Source organism: Triturus cristatus, chromosome 4_2 (genome assembly GCF_964204655.1).
Source record: "Triturus cristatus chromosome 4_2, aTriCri1.1, whole genome shotgun sequence".
Classification (NCBI taxonomy): domain Eukaryota; kingdom Metazoa; phylum Chordata; class Amphibia; order Caudata; family Salamandridae; genus Triturus; species Triturus cristatus.
The window spans coordinates 553,297,706-553,320,610 of NC_140586.1; the positions used below are offsets into that span (position 1 = coordinate 553,297,706).

Sequence of the window (22,905 nt, forward strand, 5' to 3'; positions counted from 1 at the left end):
GTTTTCAAAGCTTTGACCCATTCCACACTGCAGTTATGCTACATAGAGCTTCCTGGATTTCCTGGCATGTGCATTGAATTCGTTTGTATAGCCATAGGCTCTAGTTCATTAAAGGTAGTCCTGCTCATTTCCTTCATAGAACAAGGTGGACAGCGTATCAACACAGTTCCTTTTTTCAGCCAGCCTCTAGGTTGAAACTGGTTCACTTCCTACGTTTTCTATGACTCATATCCTCCCATACCTCGGGCAACGTAAAGAAAGCTATGTTTGCAGTTTGCAGTGGAGTTTGAGAACCCATTGGGACCAGATTTCTGGCAGTCCATCGTTTTTCTGTTTATCACAGAAATTGCACATTGATCTAAAATGGTGATCCAAAAGACAAAACCTTCTGGTGAGGAAACCGACTCAATGCCACCCCTTTAAGTAATGGGTGATCTATGGAAAGATTGACTACCCATTAGAATAAGCATTGCCAAATGTAAGAAACATTCTTTACGTTGTACAGCTCTTTTCATATTGTTAACCAAAGTTAATCATTGTAGTCCATTATACAAATATGTACTTTTTCAAAAGAGCAAAAAGCTACTGTAGATTTAAGAAATCAAAAATACAGTTAGTTTGTTTCATCAGGATTCATATATTGTTCTTTCTGCTATTTAGTGATTCAAAGAGATGCTGTTGGAAGAAGTTCCATTTCGAAGGATGCACATTTATTAAAGAAGTTGCCTGAAAGAGTGCTTCAGCATCCAGTACTTTCATCCAGTGCATCTACTCAACGAACAACTCTTGTCCCTTTATCTATTTCACCTTCAGCTAATCTAATACCTATTATGATGGCAGTGACAAAGGTAAGACTTGCCAATGTCTAACAAGCTTAATAACTAAATTCTCTGTTGTGTAATGTGGGGCCTTGGAAAGTGATTTGTTTCCAACGCCTTATAAAGTGTTTCTCAGTATTTTAGTCTATGCTTTAACGTCATGTACTTTTCTGCTACTTTCTCGAAGGTGGTGTTCTTTCAATTGCTCAATCTAAGTGTGTGTTCATTGCCTCGGCTTACCTTCTCTTTAACTGGGGTGAACCATACCTCATGATATATCTGATGAAAACACTTTTTAATATGATATGTAAAGGATATACAAACACCCTGATTGGCGTTACATCAGAATGTATACACTCCCATAAGTTGTAGCAGCCCACAAATCTACTATCTAATTTTAGGTCGAAGCCTACTAGAAAGTGTAGCTGTCTGGTTTACTAATGACATCTTGGGGACATTTTGAAAGCTTCCCTGGAATGTATTCCGCTCATTGTTTATCATTGTTTTGTGGTTTGTAACTCACATTCGATTGTTTTCTATTGGCTGGCTATATTTGTTTTAGACTGTCCAGCTTGAGATTGTCCCTTTCCTTGCCCAAACCTTACTTACTATATTCTTCTACCAGTACTGCATTTCTGTAAACAATCCTTTAAATCGGGTTCTTATCTTCTCACATTTGCTGTGCAATTAAAGACAAACTTCATATGTCAGGCTCTGTCTTCTAAGGATCTCGCCGTTTACTTTCCTTTTTCTGACCTCAAAGTGAAAGGATTTATGTGACAATCATGCTGACTATTCGGGGGGTGCTTGAGTAAGGCTTTGCAATGTTTTATTTCTAGCACACAACAAAATTTAAATGTCTGTAGATGAACTTTGCAGACCTCTCAGAATATATCACAATTAGAAAAGCACAAATGAAGCAAATTTTTTGATAATTCTGAAGTGTGGTAGAACAAATGTTTTAATACTGTCATAACTAATCAATACACTAGATGATGACATTTCCACACATTATCGTTTGTGCACTGTATAATTTTATCAGTAGAACTGCATGTCTAATTTAATGGTCATTTCAGTTGAAGTGTTGTCTGTAATGGCAGTGCACTATCACTCCATGCATACTCTACTTTACCCCATCCCACTCTACTCTGCACCACTCCACAGTATACTACTCAATGCCACACGACATCACTGCTCTGTACTCTGCACCACTCCATTCTATGCCTTTCTACTCTATACCACTCCACTCTATACCAAAGCACTTTACCTCACACTACTACTATGCACTCCTGCACTATTTAGTACTACACTTTATACCACTGCATTCTGCGCCACTCCACGCCACTCTACAACACTGCGCTCTATGCCAATGCACTCTACGCCAATCTAATCTACTCTGCACTCTACGCCACACAACTCTACATCATTGTACTCTACCATACATCACTCCTTTTTGTTTTAAAACAATCTACTCCACACTACTCCACTCAGCCACTCTACTCGGCGCCACTCTATTCTGCTCCATGCCACTCCACTTGGCGCCACTCTACATCACTGCGCTCTATGCCACTGCACTCTACGCCAATCTACTATGCACCACTGCACTCTACACCACTATTCCCTACTGTGCAACACTTTACACCACTGCACTCTATGCCATTGTACTCGACGTCACTTCACTCTGACACTCTCTTCTCCTTCGTGCCACTACTCTTTGCCATTGTACTCTACACCACTCCACGTCAATGTGCTCTACGCCACTCTACTATACACCACTGCACTTTATGACAGGCTATTTTACAACAATATACCCTACTCTGCTGCTGCACTCTATTCAGCGCCACTCTACACCACTGCCCCCTGTGCCGCTCTTTTCTAAACCACTGCATTCTATGCCAATGCAATATATACCACTTTACTGAAAACCAAAGCATTCTACGCCACTGCGGTAGGAAGCTGGCTCTGTATATACTATACCAAAGTAAGGTACAGTGTGCACAGTCCAGTGGATCCCCAAAGGTAGGCAGTGGTTAAAGTAGATAATACCTTACTCTCTATTTGTGGTAGTGTGGCTGAGAAGTAAGGCTTTATTTTGTTTATGTACACACTCAGAAATGATGTTATACACTCAAAGACTGAACTCAGACCAGTTTGTATAAAAATATTATTTAGTTATGTTTTATTTTCTAGAACCAAGCCAGGTCTGGTACATTTAAGTATAATGATACTTTGCAAGAATAATGCAGTTGAATACAGTTGAAATGCAGTAGAATGCATTTGGTTTATTTACAGGTAAGATAACAGTCAAAATGACTTTTCCGTTACTGTAGTGATTATTTTGTACATTACTTTTCAGATTACTTTTTAAGTTACTTTTTCTATTCAGTGTGTTATGCATAGATATTACACTGGGACATTTCCTGGATAATAGGTAAGTAAATCAGTTTTTTGCACATATGCAGTTTTTTAGGGTTTCATACAAACCCACACCACACAACAATTTTCACAAGAAAGCAGTCAAAGCAGTCCTATGGGGGAAAACAATGTTATCAGTTTAATGGTAAGTACTTAGGTTTTGGAGTTAGTTTACTGGGGTTAGAACCAGGGTGCCCTCTGGGTCAAGGATGCACTCTCAAAGCACCCTCAGCGGCACTAGGGTGCAGAGTGCTGAGTCCCAATGTTATCCAATGGGGGATCGGGGCCTACGGTTGGTGGCTGCCCACAAGCAGGCCAGAAAGTTGTGAGAGCAAAGCTCCTGGACTTAAGCTCGGGGCAAAGGGGGATCTGATTTAGCACACATGGTGCACCCACAGCGGCACAGGGACGCTGGGTGCAGTGTGTTGTTTTGTCGTCGGGTGCCCTGTTTTCAATGGGAGTTGCCGGTTTTGGATTTTGGCTGCAAGCTCGGTCCAGAAAGTCTTCCGGGAGGAACCAACAGCTGGGCAGGTAAGTTGGAGGGCTCAGGGACATAGGCACACCTCAGTTACTCTTCTCCAGTGCGCAGGGCGGCTGGATGCTGGGGTGTCTTCTGAGTTTGTATTTCACTTACCGGGCCACTTGCGGTTGGTGGGGGTTCCTAGTGCAGGGGCTGCAGGTCACATTGGGGAGTCCTGTAGGGGTCAACCCACAGTGGACTCAGATTCTGGAATGCTGGGGGACCTCGCTGGGACCGGTGGGCCACTCGTACTCGGGCCGTAGGCGTCTGGTGCAGTGGTGGTTTCAGGGGCCGGGTTTCTTTGTCTTCAGCAGGCTCGGGGTCTGTTTTGGGATTTTCTTTTGAACAGAGCTGCTGTTCACAGGAGATCTGGTCTTTGTTGAAGGCAATCAATCCTCCCAGGTGCTCTGGAGTTTGCTGGCTGCAGGAAAAGGTGACTTTTGGCGCAGGATCGCTGGAAACTGCAAACGGGCCGGTAGGGCTGGGGCCAAGTCAGTTGATCTCTGCAGTCTCCTCTGCTGGGCGTCTTCTTTTGTCCTTCTTCATAGGTTGCCGGAATCTGCCTTCTTGGTTCAAGGCTGCCCCCTAAATACTGTATTTAGGGGTCATTTTAAAGGTCTCGAGGTCATTAGCCAATGGCCTACTGACCTTAGGGTGACTACACCCTTTGTGTGCTCTCAGCATGTGGGGGAGTGAGCACAATCCCTAATCCTGATTGGAGAGTGTCAGCAAGATGGCGGGCACTAAAGAGTGGGATTCACCTCGCCTCCCCCACCTGAGGGGTGGAGCTGGCAGAGGTGGGAACACCTTCTGGGCTGCTTTAATTTTTCCTGCCTGTCTTCCCTGCTGAAAATGAGGGGAGACAGGAAGGGGGCTTGTTCCTGATGGCAGGAGAGGCTGGGGGTCATGTTACAAAAGCGGCAAGGCCTTTGAAGCTCCCCTTCCACAGATGGCGCTTCTTGACCTGGGGGAGGTGTGAACACCTCCGTCCAGGAAAGGCTTTGTTTTTGGGCTCAAGGAGCGAAGGCTCCCACCCAGGGTTCAGAAACTTGTCATGTGGGGGCAGGATGGTGTGTAGCAGTCCGGGAACCCACCAGAGGCTGCTCGTTTTACATGGGTCATCTCGAAGATGACCTTTGAGTGCATGGTATAATACATCCCACACTGGCATCAGTATGGGTTTATTATGCTGAGAAGTTTGCTACCAAACTTCCCAGATTTCAGTTTGTCATTACGAACTCCACAGCCCCATAATGGCTAACTCCCAAACCATATACTCTTCATGGCTTTACTGCACTTACAATGTCTAAGAATGGACTTAGACACTGTAGGGGTAAGTGCTCATGCAACTGTACCCTCACCAATGATGTAGTGCACCCAGCTAGGGGGGTGTCTTACCTATACCATAGGCAGTGGATTGCAGGCATGGCACACAGGCATGTGTGCCGCGTCGACTCTTCACATTTCTCCGCACCAAACCATGCAGCCTGCAATGGCAGTGTGTGTTAAGGTACAGGACCTCTAAGGGTTGCACAATATGTACTACAGCCCTTAGAGGCCTTCCTTGGTCACAGTGCCCTTGGTACCCATGGTGCCTTTTACAAGGGACTCGCATGTAGCCAGAGAGGTCCCAATTGGGGGTACAAAGGTACAGTTTTGGGAAAGAACACAGGCCCTGGGAGCCTGATTGGCAGGGGCCCAGGGCACATCAAGTCAAAGTGCAGCAGAAATCTGGCAAAAAGTGGGTGGGGATGGTTACTGCAACAGAAACCTAGCTTCCTACAACTGCACTCTACACGAACTACTCTGTACCACTGCACTCTACGCCACTATACTCTCCAACACTATGCCACTGCACGCTAATCCTCTCTACACCATTGCGCTGTGATTGCAGTCTACGTCACTGCACTGTAGGCCGCCACTCTATTGTACTCTGTACTACTGTACTCTATGCCACTTCTCTCTGCACCACTCCACTCTGCATCACTGCACTCTTTGCCACTGCACCCTACGTCACTTCACTTAAGTCCGCACCACTCAACGCTAATCCAATACACAGCAAGCTGCTGCACTCTGCATTACGCCACTGCACTCCGTGCCACTGTGCCCTACGGCACTGCAATCTACACCACTCTGTTCTGCGCAACTGCACTCTACATCACTGCACTCAATGGCATTCTATTTAACTATGCACCACTGTACTCTGTGCCACTGCTCTCTACACCACTCTACTCTGCACATTTCTACACCACTGCACTCCAATGTTCTCTAAGCCACTCTACTGTACACCTTTGCATTCTACGACAGTCAACTCTGACACTGCACTCGCTTCCACTGCACTCTACGCAGCTCCACTCTACACCACTGCCCTCTGCAGCATTCTACTCCAAACCACTGCGCTCTATGCCATTGCAATAAATCTCACTTTACTCAAAACCAAAGCATTCTACGCCACTGCACTCAATACCATCTACTCTGCACCACTGCACTTTACGCAACTATACTCCACTCTCCAGCACGCTAAGCTGATCTACACAGTGCATTGTCACTGCACTCTATGCCACTACTCTGCAGCACTGCACTCTGTACACTAAACGCTACACCTCTCTGTGCCACTACACCGCCACTCTATTCTACTCTGCCCTACTGTACGCCACTGCTCTCTGCACCACTCTGTTCTGCACCACTGCACTCTAGTCTGCACCACTCAACTCTTAGCGAGTGCACTCTACTCTACTGCAATCTGCATCACTCCACACCCCTTTAATCTATTCTTCACCACTGCACACCATGCCACTCTAGTCTATGCCGCTGCACTTTGCGCCACTCTACTCCAGTGCACTCTGACACTCTGCTCTAGACCTCTGCACTCTACTCTGCACCACTCTACTCTATGCCACTGTATATGCCACTCTATTCTACCTCACTGCACTCTAAAACCAATGCAGTGTACGCCACTGTAATCTTCCCCAGTCGACTCTGCACAAATGCTACATTATGCCACTTTACTCTAGGATACTCTACAACACTACCTTCTACAATACTTCTCTATGATGCTCTACTCCATGACACTCTACTCGGTGCCACTTCCCTCTACAATACTATACTCCACTCTATGCCACTCTTTAACAATACTACGCCCTACACAACTCCATCTATGCCACACCATGCCGCTTTACTCCAGTCTATTCTGCGATATCCTAGTCCACTCCACTGTACTCCACTTCACATTATGCCACTCCACGCCACTTAACTGTACAACACTTTACTCCTCATTCGTTCCACTCTCCTACATTACTCCATTCTTTGCTACTCCACTCTGACAACCTACTCCACTCTACACCACTCTACAAGACTCTAAACAGCACCCTCTACGCCCCTCCACTCTGCTCTAAATCACTCCACGACACACTATGCCACTCCACGCCACTCTATGCTACTCTACTCAACTCTGCAGCACTCTACACCATGCCACTCTATAGCTCTCTACTCCCTCCATGACACTTCACTCTACTCCACTTTACGAGACTCCACTCCATGTCACTTTCCTTTAACCCACTAATTTTTAGCCATGCTGAACAGCTGCCACGCTGGTGTAAAACATGGCTAAAATATAATGGCAAAGTCATTAGCTCTTGCATGGTTGAGACAGATTGGCTTTGCCAGTGCTTGTTTTACAGTAGTGATACAATAGTATACGCAATGACCTAAAAGCAAATGTAAGATGGAAGGACAGCAGAGAAACAGCATCGGGAAAGCAGTAAAACATAGGAGCAGAGCTATCGCTCGTTGGCTCCTCGTCACCTTCCCAAAATAACTGTCTCCAAACCAGTTGCACAGGGACATCAGTAATCATTCTCCCTCAGAGACTGAATCACCCTCACATGAGGGTCCTTTGAACTATGAAAGTCATCCATTGCCATCACGCAGACCTCATATGAATGCCCTGTCATGCTGAACTTACGGAAAGGCCTATGTTCGAGGCATGTGGGCTGCTGAATTCATATCTGTGCATAGATCGCCGCCTAGTGTTGGGTCCGGATGATTGCACATTGTTGTCCTGGAAGAGTCTTCGAAGTATCCTGAGATGGGTGACTCCTCCCCTGGACCACAGTGCGCATGGGCATCCTCTCCATCCCCAGATTGTTTTTTTCCGCCATTGGGTTCGGATGCAACTATCTTAGCTCAACTTCGGAATACTTAGTTTTAGGCCAAAAGGCCTATAGTTTTCGTCGGTACAGTTACCGTTCGGTGTCGACTACTAGTTCTAGTGATCCACACCCTCTTCCAACTTTCGGACCGAATTGGTCCAAACTTCGACGCTCGATCGACGATGGAATCGAGAACTCCGTTCAAGAGGTGTCCGTTGTGCCACGCCAAGTACCCTCACATCGACGTCCACCCAGTCTGTAACAAATGTCTCTCGCCGGATCACGACGAATCGAAATGCATGGCCTGCACGCGGTTCCGATCCAAGAAAACTCTACGGAACCCGACGGGCAGCGAGGCTCGAGGCGCAGCAGGCAGCGCCCTCACCCACCAACATATTCAGCACCGAGGACGAGGACGCCGAGAGCGTGGAAGAAATAGTTTCTAGCCCCGCTTCAGAGCATGGTTCCCGATCGGTCGACTATGACGAAGAGCTCTTTCGACGTGAAGAAGCCGTCGACGAGGTAGGGGACTTCGACGAAGCCTATGGGGCTGAAGAAGACAGCTCTCCCGAGGAGCTAGGCCAATCCGTCGAAACGGAGACCGAAATTGTACATCGTCGTCCGGCTCCGGTCGAGGGATCGCCTTCGGGCCTTACCCAAGACCTAATACATGGTTCTCATCCAGGGGATACTCATCAATAGTCATAATCTATGAATAATCCCCGCCCATGTGCGGGATCCCGGAGCATATAGAAAATACATATATATATACATATGTGAAAACATATAAATGCAGCCTAATAATGTTCAAAACATGGCAATGCTGTAAATTACATATTTTTGCATAGTAGTGCCCCCGTAACCCGTAAGGAAAAAAGGAAGCATCAGGCAAATTATAACACAGCACTGCTTTATTGCCATAAAGCAACATGTAATTGTAGGCATTCGCCAGTAGGCTGCAGTAGAGTATCAAGAAACCAAGAAAACTGACACCCTGCCTTTAAGGCATTAGAGTAGGGGGACCGTGCCTTTAAGGCCTGCCTGTGACCCCCTGCTCCCATGATGCACTACAGGTGGCAGTTGGGCCAGTTCTTTTTTCCGGCTCCTTCTGTGAGGATCCTGGAGCTTGAGCTCTTCAGTTTTTTGACTGAAATTTAGAATTACAGCTTTTTCAAGCTTTTTTCGACGTTTTCTGACTTTTAAGGGCTAATTCTGCTGGTTTCCAGTGAATTTTCCAATTTTTTTCCAGTCAGAATGTCTCCTTTATTTAGGAAATGTCCTTCTTGTGGTAATAAAATGGCACTGGCGGATCCACACTCGGTGTGTATTGTGTGTTTACCATCAAAACACGATCCTGACCAGTGTCCCCACTGCCAGAAGTTCTCAAAGCGCACTCTGAGGGACAGAGAGCGCATTAAACTGCATGCAAGACTGGAGAAGGAACGAAGCCGTCGTGAAGGCGAGCATTCCTCATCAAGACCACCTTCTTCAGCTACGCGAGTACAGAAACGGCGACATACCAGCTCCCCGGGCTCCAAAAAGACCAGGAGTCCAAGAGGTTTGACGTCGAGGATGCCAGCGAAAAGGCAGAGAACTTCGGCGTCGAGGGATTCATCCCACCATCAAGAGTCTCCGCCGCGCAAAAGTAAGTCGGCGTCGAGAGGCGGCCCTTCGGGCTCGAAGGCTGCTAGTCCGGTGACATCTGGACTGTCTCCGTCGACGTCGAGGCTTCCGTCGACGTCGAGACACTCTCCGCCACCCTCGAGGGGGTCGACGTCGAGAGATGCGGCGACGTACAATCCGCCGCGAGTGGGCCGGTCGCCGTCGATGGTTACCCCCACTCGGCGACATAGAAGGTCGACGTCGAGAGGAAGATCGACGTCAAGATCACCACGTCGAGAGAGGTCGACGTCGAAGTCGCCCAGTCGACGTCGAGAGAGGTCGACGTCGAGAGAGGTAGACGTCAAAGTCGCCCAGTCGACGTCGAGAGAGGTAGACGTCAAAGTCGCCCAGTCGACGTCGAGAGAGGTAGACGTCAAAGTCGCCCAGTCGACGTCGAGAGAGGTAGACGTCAAAGTCGCCCAGTCGACGTCGAGAGAGGTAGACGTCAAAGTCGCCCAGTCGACGTCGAGAGAGGTAGACGTCAAAGTCGCCCAGTCGACGTCGAGAGAGGTAGACGTCAAAGTCGCCCAGTCGACGTCGAGAGAGGTAGACGTCAAAGTCGCCCAGTCGACGTCGAGAGAGGTAGACGTCAAAGTCGCCCAGTCGACGTCGAGAGAGGTCGACGTCAAAGTCGCCCAGTCGACGTCGAGAGAGGTCGACGTCAAAGTCGCCCAGTCGACGTCGAGAGAGGTCGACGTCGAAGACACGGCCGACGTCTAGGTCATCTAGCCGACGTCAGGTGCCAGAGAAGAGGAGATCGACGTCTAGGTCTCCGCGATCGGCGTCGAGACCAGAACGGCATACCTCACACTTGCCGATGGTGACGCAGACGTCGTCGACGTCAAGGGATTCGACGTCAAGGGCGAAAACTGGACCGCCCGCGGAGAGGTCCCCAGGAGAACAGTCATCATCTCCGGGACTGCACGTCGTGCAAATATCTCCGGAAAGATCACCCGAGGCTCCAGAGCGGTTCAGACTGTCACCGCGCTGGTTACGAGATGTGGGCGCTGGCGCATGTCGGAGTCCGGGATCGGACTACTCCCGCAGGTATTCCCCACCGCGCAGGAGTAAATCGCCTCCGAGGGATCCAAGGACAATTTCACCACGCCGGTCTCGTTCCAGGGACCGTCGCACCACGCCAAAACGTCCAAGATCTCCGTCCAAGCGCAGATCAGGATCAAGGGCTCACCATAGCGAACGCTCCCACAAGAGGCGACGCACCAGGTCGTCCACTGGGACTTCATCCACAAGATCCTCAGTCCGGGACTACTCTCCTACTTTTTCATCCACGCCTCCATCGCGAGTGTGAGAAGTTGGCCTGATGTATGATGTCACTAGTTCTAGTGTACACCTTATATCAGTCCAAATACCCTTATGGTGATTGGTTGTAAAGTCAACTGTGAGAAGTTGGCCTGATGTATGATGTCACTAGTTATAGTGTACACCTTATATCAGTCCAAATACCCTTATGGTGATTGGTTGTAAAGTCAACCTTATAGACCAGCTATCCTAGTGGTAGCATGGACAAGAGCAGTCTTAGGCTAAACTCTGAATGGCATGTGAAGCCAGCTGTGATACCATATATAATCCCTTGAATACCAAATGAAAGGACACCACAACAGATATATATATAAAATAAAGTGTATTTATTCTAAGCAAACCCTCAGCACTCTTTATGAGATTAGAGGTAAGTACAACACAGTCTTATTAATGCATACAGTAAGTCACACAGGTAAGTAATACAGTTAGGCCCTAGGGGCCACGCAAACCATATACTAAGTAAGTGGTATAAGAACCACTGTCACGGAAATAGAATAGGCCTAGGCCTAGGGAATCGCTGGGGCTACACTACACTAGCGTTAGTTAGGAAGTGGGAGGCCCACGGGATTCGTGTGCAGAGTGGAAACACTCACGCGTAATGCGTAAAAGTCAATAGCAATATTACAGTTTAGAATTAGATAGATTTAGGACACTTCCGGAGTAGCTAGGAAGTTGAGACTTGAAAACTAGACACTAGGATAGTCACTATCCTGATGAGCACCGGAGTACCCAAGTTACCTAGCCCACAGGCTGCGGGTGCATAGGGGTGAAGATGCGTCGTTTTCGTCGTCGACTCCTATGGATGCCTGAAGAAAGATGCTGACAGGCAGTCAGGGGAGAGTGTCCGGTGGATCCCAAGGCTGGGATCAAGAAGAGAAGAAACCTGCAAGCAGAAGGGACAGAGTCAAGGTCACTAGCCAGTGACCATGTGGAACCAGGAAGGAACCAGGCGATGTCGTGAAGAGTTGCAGGTGAAGGTGAAGCTTGTCGCTGCAGCCAGGAGGACCAGGAAGCGTCGAGGACGACCAGGAGGCGAGCTGTCCCACGAAGGCTCTTGCTGTCGGCGGCGTCGAAGTTGGACTAGGACTCACCAAGCCTTGGCAAGCAGAACCCACGAAGAACAAAGGACTTGCTTCTGGTGCAGACCAGGAAGGTCTGGGGTGCTTCTTCTTTGCAGAGAAGCGGGAGACAGTCTGGAGGAGCCAAACCAGCGCAGAAGATTTCAGGGTGCGTCGTCACAGAGGCCACTAGCCAGCGGGCAAGCAACCGGACAGACGCGGCAAGCAGGAAAATGCTGAAGGGCCCCACGCAGGACTCGTGGAGTGTGGGGGGCTGATCTTCGGTGCAGATGGTGCTTGGGGTTGGGGCTTCTCAATCCCCGGTGCACAACTTCGAGGGTACCTCAGAAGCTGCGCTGTAAGTTACTAGCCACTTTTCCCAGGTAGCCGGTCCCACGTCGCTCGTCGCCTCCACGGATCTCAGCTCTGCTGCAGATGTGGATGAGGGTCGGAGAAGTCTGGAAGTCAAGGCTCTGGTCGGGCTCTGCAGTCGGTTCCTCGTAGAACGGTCGCAAAGCAAAGGGTAGTCTCTTGATGGTGCCTGTTTGCACAGGGTAGCCACTCCTTGGCTACAAGGGAGATTCTTCAGTCTTCTTCTTTCGTCGAATGTCGAAGGTCCAGAGTTTCTGTTCAGTTTTGCAGGTTCAGGATAATCTAAAGTCTTGAGGCCCAGCTCCCACTCTTATACTAATCTGGGGGGCTGGGATACCTGCTAGGTCACGCCTTATGGGTGGGACCTGGGAGGGGGTGGTTACACCCACTTCCCTTTGTCCAGTTTCGCGCCAGAGCTGGGGCTGGAGTGCCCCAGCGCCGGTTTGAACTGGACTATGCAAGGAACACCTTGTGTGCCCCAGGCATGTCTCATTCCTTTCAGCCCACCCTGCCCCAATACACTAAAGGCTGTCTGGGGAGGTGCTAGCACCTCCCCAAGCAGGAAACCTATTGTCCAGGCCTCCCTGGCTGGGATCACTCCCAGCTGCAGGAGGTCAGACTTGTGTCGTGGCAGCAGCATCCATTTTGTGATGCTGAGGCTTTGGTCAGAGGCTAACAGTTGAAGTATGATTTTAACATGTCTTTCCCTCAGGAAGGGGGGAATAATATTCTCATGTCCAGAACTGGCATGGGGTATTATTCCCTAGTGGTAGACACCTTACACGACATGTTTTGATAAAGCCAAACCATAGTTACCATAACCGTCTAAGATTATAAGGCACTTTAAGAGTATATGGTAGGCTATATCATAGAACAGCTATAAGGACAAGGTTCCGAAAGCTGCAGACAGGCTCAGCTCATGCTAGAGCGCCATCTCGCATGTTACCAAGCACTCTGCCTCCAGGATTGTCAAGGCCTGCCATAGGAGTGACTGATAGGTACACATGTGTCTATATGTAAGTTAGGTATAGGAATACTACACCTAAGCAAGGGGTGATTACACGACCTTGCCCCAGCTGAGTGATCAGCCAGTTGTGTCAAAATGGAAGGCCAGGCCAGGGGTGGCATAATACATGCTGCAGCCCCTGGTAGGCCTAGGGTACACCTATGCCCTGGGTACCTAGGGTACACTGTACAGGGGCCAATAAGGTGATCCTATCCAAATGGGTTATGCACCTAAAGTACATAGTATTAATTTAGAGAGAGAACAGCAGGGCTGTGGGTCTGATTAGCAGGCCCACAGCCACATCTAAGTCGAAAACCAGTAAAGCAAAAGCAAAAAGTGGGGGTGAACATAGAAAGCAGACCCTACTCTCCTACACAACCCCCCCCCCAAACTTAGGGACATTAAACTAACCTTGACCAGTTGAGTCTTCATGTTCTAGGTGGAAATATCTGTAGAGTCCATCTGCATTGGCATGGTCAGTCCCCGGTCTATGTTCCGCTGTGAAGTCCATCCCCTGTAGGGAAATGGACCACCTAAGAAGTTTGGGATTTTCACCCTTCATCTGATTTAGCCACAAGAGGGGCTTATGGTCTGTCTGAATCTTGAAGTGAGTGCCAAACAAGTATGGCCTCAGCTTCTTCAGGGCCCAAACCACAGCAAAGGCCTCCCTCTCAATAGCTGACCAACGTTTCTCTCTAGGGGTCAGCCTTCTACTTATAAAAGCAATGGGCTGGTCTTGACCATCTACATTCAGTTGTGAAAGAACAGCTCCCACACCTAACTCAGAAGCATCTGTCTGGACAATGAACTCTTTGGAGTAGTCTGGACTTTTCAGAATAGGTGCACTGCACATGGCCTGCTTCAGGTCATCAAATGCTTTTTGACAGCTTACTGTCCACTGAACTTTCTTTGGCATCTTCTTGGAGGTCAAGTCATTAAGTGGTGTCACTATGGACCCATAGTTCTTAACAAACTTTCTGTAGTACCCAGTCAGGTCCAAGAAAGCTCTGACCTGAGTCTGGGTAGTTGGAGGAGCCCAGTCCTTTATGGTCTGGCCCAGGTATACAACCTTGCTCTGCCCTATCTGGCACTTAGTGGCCTTGATAGTGAGGCCTGCCTTTTGCAGGGCCTCTAAAACATTCCTCAGGTGGACCAGGTGATCCTCCCAGGTGGAGCTAAAGACAGCAATATCATCAAGATAAGCTGCACAATAATCATCCAACCCAGTAAGGACTTGATTCACCAGCCTTTGGAAAGTGGCAGGTGCATTCTTCAAACCAAAGGGCATTACCACAAATTGATAATGTCCTCCTGGGGTCGAGAAAGCAGTTTTGGCCTTTGCACTCTCAGCTAGTCTGATTTGCCAGTAGCCTGCTGTTAGGTCAAACGTGCTCAAAAACTTAGCAGCTGCCAGTCTGTCAATGAGCTCATCTGCCCTAGGTATTGGGTGGGCATCTGTCCTAGTGACAGCATTGAGACCTCTGTAATCCACGCAAAACCTCATCTCTCTCTTACCATCTTGGGTGTGAGGTTTTGGCACAAGGACTACAGGACTAGCCCAAGGGCTCTCTGAAGGTTCAATGACTCCCAGCTCCAACATCTTTTGTACCTCAACTTTTATGCAGTCCCTGACATGGTCAGGTTGTCTGTAGATTTTACTCTTCACAGGCAGACTGTCACCAGTGTCCACCTCATGGGTGCACCAGTTTGTCTGACTTGGGGTCAGAGAGAACATATGTCTGTAGGCCTGCAGAACTTGTCTGCAGTCCTGTTGCTGATGGACAGTGAGGCTGTCAGAAAAGACCACACCATCAACTGAGCCATCATCAGGGTTCTGAGTCAACAGGTCTGGGAGAGGGTCACTCTCTTCCTCCTGCCCCTCATCTGTAGCCATGAGTAGCCCCATGTCTGCCCTGTCAACATATGCCTTCAATCTGTTGACATGAAGCACCCTGTGGGGGCTTCTGGGAGTCCCAAGGTCCACCAAGTAGGTGACTTCTCCCTTTTTCTCAACAATAGTGTGGGGTCCAGACCATTTGTCTTGGAGTGCTGCTGGGGCCACTGGCTCCAACACCCACACTTTCTGTCCTGGCTGGTAAACAGTCAGTACAGCCTTTTGGTCCTGCCAAGCTTTTTGGAGTTCTTGGCTTGCCTCAAGGTTTTTAGAAGCCTTCTTCATATACTCTGCCATCCTGGAGCGGAGACCAAGTACATAATCCACTATGTCTAGTTTGGGTTGTCTGAGAGGTCTCTCCCATCCTTCCTTCACCAAACACAGGGGTCCTCTTACAGGATGCCCAAACAAAAGCTCAAAAGGGCTGTAGCCAACCCCCTTTTGTGGGACCTCTCTGTAAGCAAACAGAAGGCAGGGTAAAAGGATGTCCCATCTTCGCCTAAGCTTGTCTGGTAATCCTTTTATCATTCCCTTTAGGGTCTTGTTGAATCTCTCAACAAGCCCATTGCACTGTGGGTGATAGGGTGTGGTGAACTTATAGTTAACACCACACTCCTTCCACATTGCAGTCAAGTATCCTGACATAAAGTTGGCACCTCTGTCAGAAATGACCTCCTTTGGAAAGCCCACTCTGGAGAATACTCCAAGCAGGGCCCTTGCCACATCAGGAGCTGTTGTGGTCCTCAGGGGAATTGCTTCTGGGTACCTGGTGGCATGGTCCACTATCACCAGTATGAATCTGTGCCCAGATGCTGTTTGTGGGTCCATTGGTCCTACAATATCTATGCCCACTCTTTCAAAGGGGACCCCCACCACAGGCAGTGGTATGAGGGGGGCCTTTGTGGTGCCACCTGATTTGCCACTGGCTTGGCAGGTGACACAGGAGCGACAAAACTCCTTAGTATCTTCTGACATATGGGGCCAGTGAAAGTGAGGGACAAGCCTGTCCCAAGTCTTGTTCTGGCCTAAATGTCCTGCAAGGGGAATATCATGGGCCAAGGTTAGAAGGAAGCCTCTGAACTTCAGTGGTATGACCAACCTCCTGGATGCACCAGGCTTGGGGTCTCTAGCCTCTGAATACAGTAGCCCTTCATCCCAATACACTCTATGGGTACCTTGAGCATTCCCTGCAGCCTCAGCAGCAGCCAGCTGTCTGAGGGGTTCAAGAGAGGGGCAGTCTAATTGAGCCTGCCTCAGATCTGCCCTGGAAGGTCCCCCTGTCCCAAGAAACTCAACCTGATCAGGTTCAAGTTCTTCTAGGACAGTTCCTTCAGGGCTCTCAGAATCATCTTCCTGGGAGGGCTGATCCACCACCTGAGGCAGGGGGGAAGGCACAGCCTTAACCCTACTGCTCTTTCTCTTGGGTTGTGACTGGTCCATAGTTTCAGGATCCAGCACTTGTTCAGTGTTGCACTTTTTGGCCTGTGACCTAGTCACAGCAAGGACATGTGCATCTATCCCCAGCATTTCTGCATGGGTCCTATACTCCACTTCAGACCAAACTGAAGTTTCAAGATCATTGCCCAGTAAACACTCTACAGGAAGGTCTGAACTAACAACAAATTTCTTGAGGCCAGTTACCCCTCCCCAGGAGAAGTTAACAATAGCCACACTATGGGAGGTAGTGGCATTGCTAGCGTTGGTCACTAGGTAATTTTCACCTAGTATGATCTGTCCAGGGTCCACAAAAGCAGGTGTCACCATTGTGACACTAGCTCCAGTGTCCCTGTAGGCCTGAGCCATTCTTTGGTTGATAAAAGGTGTCTGTCTGTACTTGCCCAGGTTACTGGGGCCTACAGTAGAGGACAAAGCTAAGTCCCCATCACAGATCAGGACAGCCTGAGTAGGTACTCTGACTAGGCCAGAATCCTCCTCAGTTCCCAGGGTTAACCCTACTACACCCTTTTGCTGGGAACCACCACCTACAGCTGAACTAGGGGGTACAGTTGCCTTGGGGGCAATGGTGGCTGGGGGCTTATCCTTTTTGGTGCACTCACTAAACCAATATGAGTTGGACTTACAATAGTTGCACCATGGTTTCTTTTGGCCATCTTTCTTCTTATCCTTTTTGGAACCACCCTCCCCCTGAGCCTTTTGGGGGCCTGGTGAAGAATTCTGGTCTTTTTGTTTCTGCTCATTACCCTTCTGGTCTGCCTTTTATCTGATCACCGCCCTGGTTCTGGTTTTTCTGCTTAACTCTAGTCCTGACCCATCTATCTGCCTTCTTTCCCAATTCTTGGGGAGAAGTCAGATCAGAATCAATCAGGTGTTGATGCAATAGCTGGTTTTGACAGTTGTTAAGTATTTGCTCTCTCATGATCAAATTATACAATCCTGTATAGTCCTTAACCTTACTTCCCATTAGCCAGCCTTCCAGAGCCTTAGTGGCACAATCTACAAAGTCAGTCCAGTCCTGAGTCTGTGTCTTCTGGGTATCCCTGAACAACAACCTGTATTGTTCAGTGGTTAGGCCAAACCCATCAATCAGAGCACTCTTCAGGACAGTGTAATTATCTGCATCCTCATCACTAACTGTGAGGAGCTTGTCTCTTCCTTTCTCAGAGAAGGAGAGCCACAAGATAGCTGCCCACTGACTTTGGGGTACCTGCTGTACTTTGCAAGCTCTCTCCAAAGCAGTTATCCATTTGTGGATGTCATCCCCACACTTGTAGGGAGGGACAATCTTGCTCAGGTTTCTATTATCATAGTGCCTGTCTCTATCTCTAGGAATGTTGCTGCCACCAGTGGGTTCTAACCCACTTAACTTTTGCTCTCTAGCCAGAGCAAGCTTCTCTTTGGCAAGGGCAAGTTCTTCCCTCTGAATCCTCAGATTAGCCTCCCTCATTCTGGCTGCATGCTCCTTTCTCTCAGGTGAAGTCATTCCCCTGTGAGAGGAAGCATTAGAGATGCTAGAGACATGGGAGTGGATGGATTCCCTTGAAGGGGATCTGTCCCTCCTGCTTCTCTGTGAATGCCTACTTGTGGGTCTGTATGGGGGGACCCCATGCAAACTCCCATGTAAACTTAAGTTAGCCTGGCTAAGTCTCCTTACTTGGCTCTGGCTGTCTACCTCCCCATCTGAAGCCCCATCTGACTCCTCTGTGGTGGGTAGACCCTCCTCTGTGCCTAGGGCACCTGCCTGAGATGCCCTCTGAGCATCATACTCCTCTAGGAGTTGTCTTAACTGAAGGAGGGTAGGGTTTGCACCCTGTTTTATTCCTCTGGAGGTACACAACTGTCTCATCTCCTGGAATGTTAAGGTATCATATCTAGAGGGGATCTTTTGCAGACCTGATCCTCCTGAGAGAGCATCTACTTGATCTACTCTCAGAGACATGATCTAGTGAGGGTGTGGTGTGTGCACCTACCTACACTAGTTGTATCTACTAAACCTTTCTAGTAGTTGTAGTCAGGGTGTGTTATTCCCTTCAACCTACAACTACAAAGTCCAGTAGGACTTAAGTATAATAATCTATGTTATATGTACCTAGGCAATATCTGTGTGATCTTTCAATTTAGTATCTCAAGATTACAATGGTATTACAACAGCAAGCTCAGATCCCAACCGCTGCTCACCAATGTGAGAAGTTGGCCTGATGTATGATGTCACTAGTTATAGTGTACACCTTATATCAGTCCAAATACCCTTATGGTGATTGGTTGTAAAGTCAACCTTATAGACCAGCTATCCTAGTGGTAGCATGGACAAGAGCAGTCTTAGGCTAAACTCTGAATGGCATGTGAAGCCAGCTGTGATACCATATATAATCCCTTGAATACCAAATGAAAGGACACCACAACAGATATATATATAAAATAAAGTGTATTTATTCTAAGCAAACCCTCAGCACTCTTTATGAGTTTAGAGGTAAGTACAACACAGTCTTATTAATGCATACAGTAAGTCACACAGGTAAGTAATACAGTTAGGCCCTAGGGGCCACGCAAACCATATACTAAGTAAGTGGTATAAGAACCACTGTCACGGAAATAGAATAGGCCTAGGCCTAGGGAATCGCTGGGGCTACACTACACTAGCGTTAGTTAGGAAGTGGGAGGCCCACGGGATTCGTGTGCAGAGTGGAAACACTCACGCGTAATGCGTAAAAGTCAATAGCAATATTACAGTTTAGAATTAGATAGATTTAGGACACTTCCGGAGTAGCTAGGAAGTTGAGACTTGAAAACTAGACACTAGGATAGTCACTATCCTGATGAGCACCGGAGTACCCAAGTTACCTAGCCCACAGGCTGCGGGTGCATAGGGGTGAAGATGCGTCGTTTTCGTCGTCGACTCCTATGGATGCCTGAAGAAAGATGCTGACAGGCAGTCAGGGGAGAGTGTCCGGTGGATCCCAAGGCTGGGATCAAGAAGAGAAGAAACCTGCAAGCAGAAGGGACAGAGTCAAGGTCACTAGCCAGTGACCACGTGGAACCAGGAAGGAACCAGGCGATGTCGTGAAGAGTTGCAGGTGAAGGTGAAGCTTGTCGCTGCAGCCAGGAGGACCAGGAAGCGTCGAGGACGACCAGGACCAGGAGGCGAGCTGTCCCACGAAGGCTCTTGCTGTCGGCGGCGTCGAAGTTGGACTAGGACTCAACAAGCCTTGGCAAGCGGAACCCACGAAGAACAAAGGACTTGCTTCTGGTGCAGACCAGGAAGGTCTGGGGTGCTTCTTCTTTGCAGAGAAGCGGGAGCCAGTCTGGAGGAGCCAAACCAGCGCAGAAGATTTCAGGGTGCGTCGTCACAGAGGCCACTAGCCAGCGGGCAAGCAACCGGACAGACGCGGCAAGCAGGAAAATGCTGAAGGGCCCCACGCAGGACTCGTGGAGTGTGGGGGGCTGATCTTCGGTGCAGATGGTGCTTGGGGTTGGGGCTTCTCAATCCCCGGTGCACAACTTCGAGGGTACCTCAGAAGCTGCGCTGTAAGTTACTAGCCACTTTTCCCAGGTAGCCGGTCCCACGTCGCTCGTCGCCTCCACGGATCTCGGCTCTGCTGCAGATGTGGATGAGGGTCGGAGAAGTCTGGAAGTCAAGGCTCTGGTCGGGCTCTGCAGTCGGTCCCTTGTAGAACGGTCGCAAAGCAAAGGGTAGTCTCTTGATGGTGCCTGTTTGCACAGGGTAGCCACTCCTTGGCTACAAGGGAGATTCTTCAGTCTTCTTCTTTCGTCGAATGTCGAAGGTCCAGAGTTTCTGTTCAGTTTTGCAGGTTCAGGATAATCTAAAGTCTTGAGGCCCAACTCCCACTCTTATACTAATCTGGGGGGCTGGGATACCTGCTAGGTCACGCCTTATGGGTGGGACCTGGGAGGGGGTGGTTACACCCACTTCCCTTTGTCCAGTTTCGCGCCAGAGCTGGGGCTGGAGTGCCCCAGCGCCGGTTTGAACTGGACTATGCAAGGAACACCTTGTGTGCCCCAGGCATGTCTCATTCCTTTCAGCCCACCCTGCCCCAATACACTAAAGGCTGTCTGGGGAGGTGCTAGCACCTCCCCAAGCAGGAAACCTATTGTCCAGGCCTCCCTGGCTGGGATCACTCCCAGCTGCAGGAGGTCAGACTTGTGTCGTGGCAGCAGCATCCATTTTGTGATGCTGAGGCTTTGGTCAGAGGCTAACAGTTGAAGTATGATTTTAACATGTCTTTCCCTCAGGAAGGGGGGAATAATATTCTCATGTCCAGAAATGGCATGGGGGTATTATTCCCTAGTGGTAGACACCTTACACGACATGTTTTGATAAAGCCAAACCATAGTTACCATAACCGTTTAAGATTATAAGGCACTTTAAGAGTATATGGTAGGCTATATCATAGAACCGCTATAAGGACAAGGTTCCGAAAGCTGCAGACAGGCTCAGCTCATGCTAGAGCGCCATCTCACATGTTACCAAGCACTCTGCCTCCAGGATTGTCAAGGCCTGCCATAGGAGTGACTGATAGGTACACATGTGTCTATATGTAAGTTAGGTATAGGAATACTACACCTAAGCAAGGGGTGATTACACGACCTTGCCCCAGCAGAGTGATCAGCCAGTTGTGTCAAAATGGAAGGCCAGGCCAGGGGTGGCATAATACATGCTGCAGCCCCTGGTAGGCCTAGGGTACACCTATGCCCTGGGTACCTAGGGTACACTGTACAGGGGCCAATAAGGTGATCCTATCCAAATGGGTTATGCACCTAAAGTACATAGTATTAATTTAGAGAGAGAACAGCAGGGCTGTGGGTCTGATTAGCAGGCCCACAGCCACATCTAAGTCGAAAACCAGTAAAGCAAAAGCAAAAAGTGGGGGTGAACATAGAAAGCAGACCCTACTCTCCTACACATAGATTCACATGCTTGAATCATTCCCTGTCATCGAAGTGGTAGTCCAACCGTATTATATCAAAGCAATCGTAATAGTAGCATAGGCTACATTTGCATTAGGCCAAGAATTTAATAGCCTAGCTATGACCTTTTAAAAAAAAATAGGACCAAACTTGATCTACAACCAATCAGGTGGCAGCACCTTCTAGAACCTTCCCCACACAGGCTAGTTCCCTCAGATTTTCTACTGCATGTCGCGTGAAGGGAGTCTCCCTGAGCTCTGCTCAGGTATTCTTCAAACCTTCTGATTTCAAGAAACCTCTTCTCAGGTCAGAGCATTCTAAGAAGATTATTCATCCCATGTAACACGTGTGGCAAAAAGACTTTATATTGATGATCCCCAAGTGCATTTACTGTCTCTATCCCGACCGCACAGTCAAAGACTGTAAAATATGTTGCACTTTCTCACAGAAGGCCCTCAAAGACAGAGAGGGGAGGCTTCTGTTGTGGCTGCAGAAGATTAAATCTAAAGACGACACTGAGTCTGAGGAAGAGAGTGATTCTTGTACATCTGGCAATTTGCTAAAAAGGGATAGATCCTCTGATAAAGAGCCTTCTGAACACCCTAAAATCATGACACCTGGTCATTCTAAAAAATATCAGGAGAAATTGCATCATAGACTTTCATCAAAGGTTCCTTTAGAGCCTTCTATGCCATCTAAAAATCAAATATCTTGCAACACTTCTTATCTAAATCCCTTTAGTCGATGACGGGATCTACTACTGCTGAAAAAATAGATTTCTCCATCTTTATTCTGTCGACGACGACACTCTCAATGATGCTCTTGTTGATGACCTAGACGTTAATGTCAACATTCACTACGGCAGCATCGCCATTAATTACGTCGTCGACTACCATAGTTACATGTAGATTGTTGTCGACGACAACACTGAAGTAGATTCCTCTGTTTCCATCTCCGTCGACGATGCGTTCATCTAAGCGCTCATCGCCGACTAAGGATCCTGCTCCGTCGACGAAGACACCCATTTCGGCACACATCTTTAACACTGTTGATAAAGCTCTTGTTGACAACACAGTCGACGACATCTTGTAACACAACCTCGTTGACTGCAGTTCAGTCAGAAAAAACTGTTTTGCCTGGGAAAACACATGAATCCTCGTCGACGACTGATTTATCATTTAAGGAGGTCCAGAATTTGTCATCCTCTGCGCCAGTATCGCGCCTTTCATGAACTGGCAAACACTGTGTTGGGATTCTTCCAGTTCACACATCATCGAGCACAGTTTGACCTTTTCCTCCAGCTTT

General features: G+C 48.5%; 1 protein-coding gene across 4 annotated transcripts in view; it reads left to right on the forward strand.

Annotated features, from left to right (window-relative positions):
• The window catches only part of BRDT (bromodomain testis associated), a 1,895,586-nt gene that overhangs the window by 556,383 nt on the left and 1,316,298 nt on the right, over nt 1-22,905 (forward strand). For all 4 annotated transcript variants that reach the window (XM_085602176.1, XM_085602174.1, XM_085602177.1 and 1 more), the window contains one exon: nt 661-848. In XM_085602176.1, the coding sequence (XP_085458302.1) occupies nt 661-848 (188 nt within the window). The remainder of the gene's footprint in view (nt 1-660; nt 849-22,905) is intronic.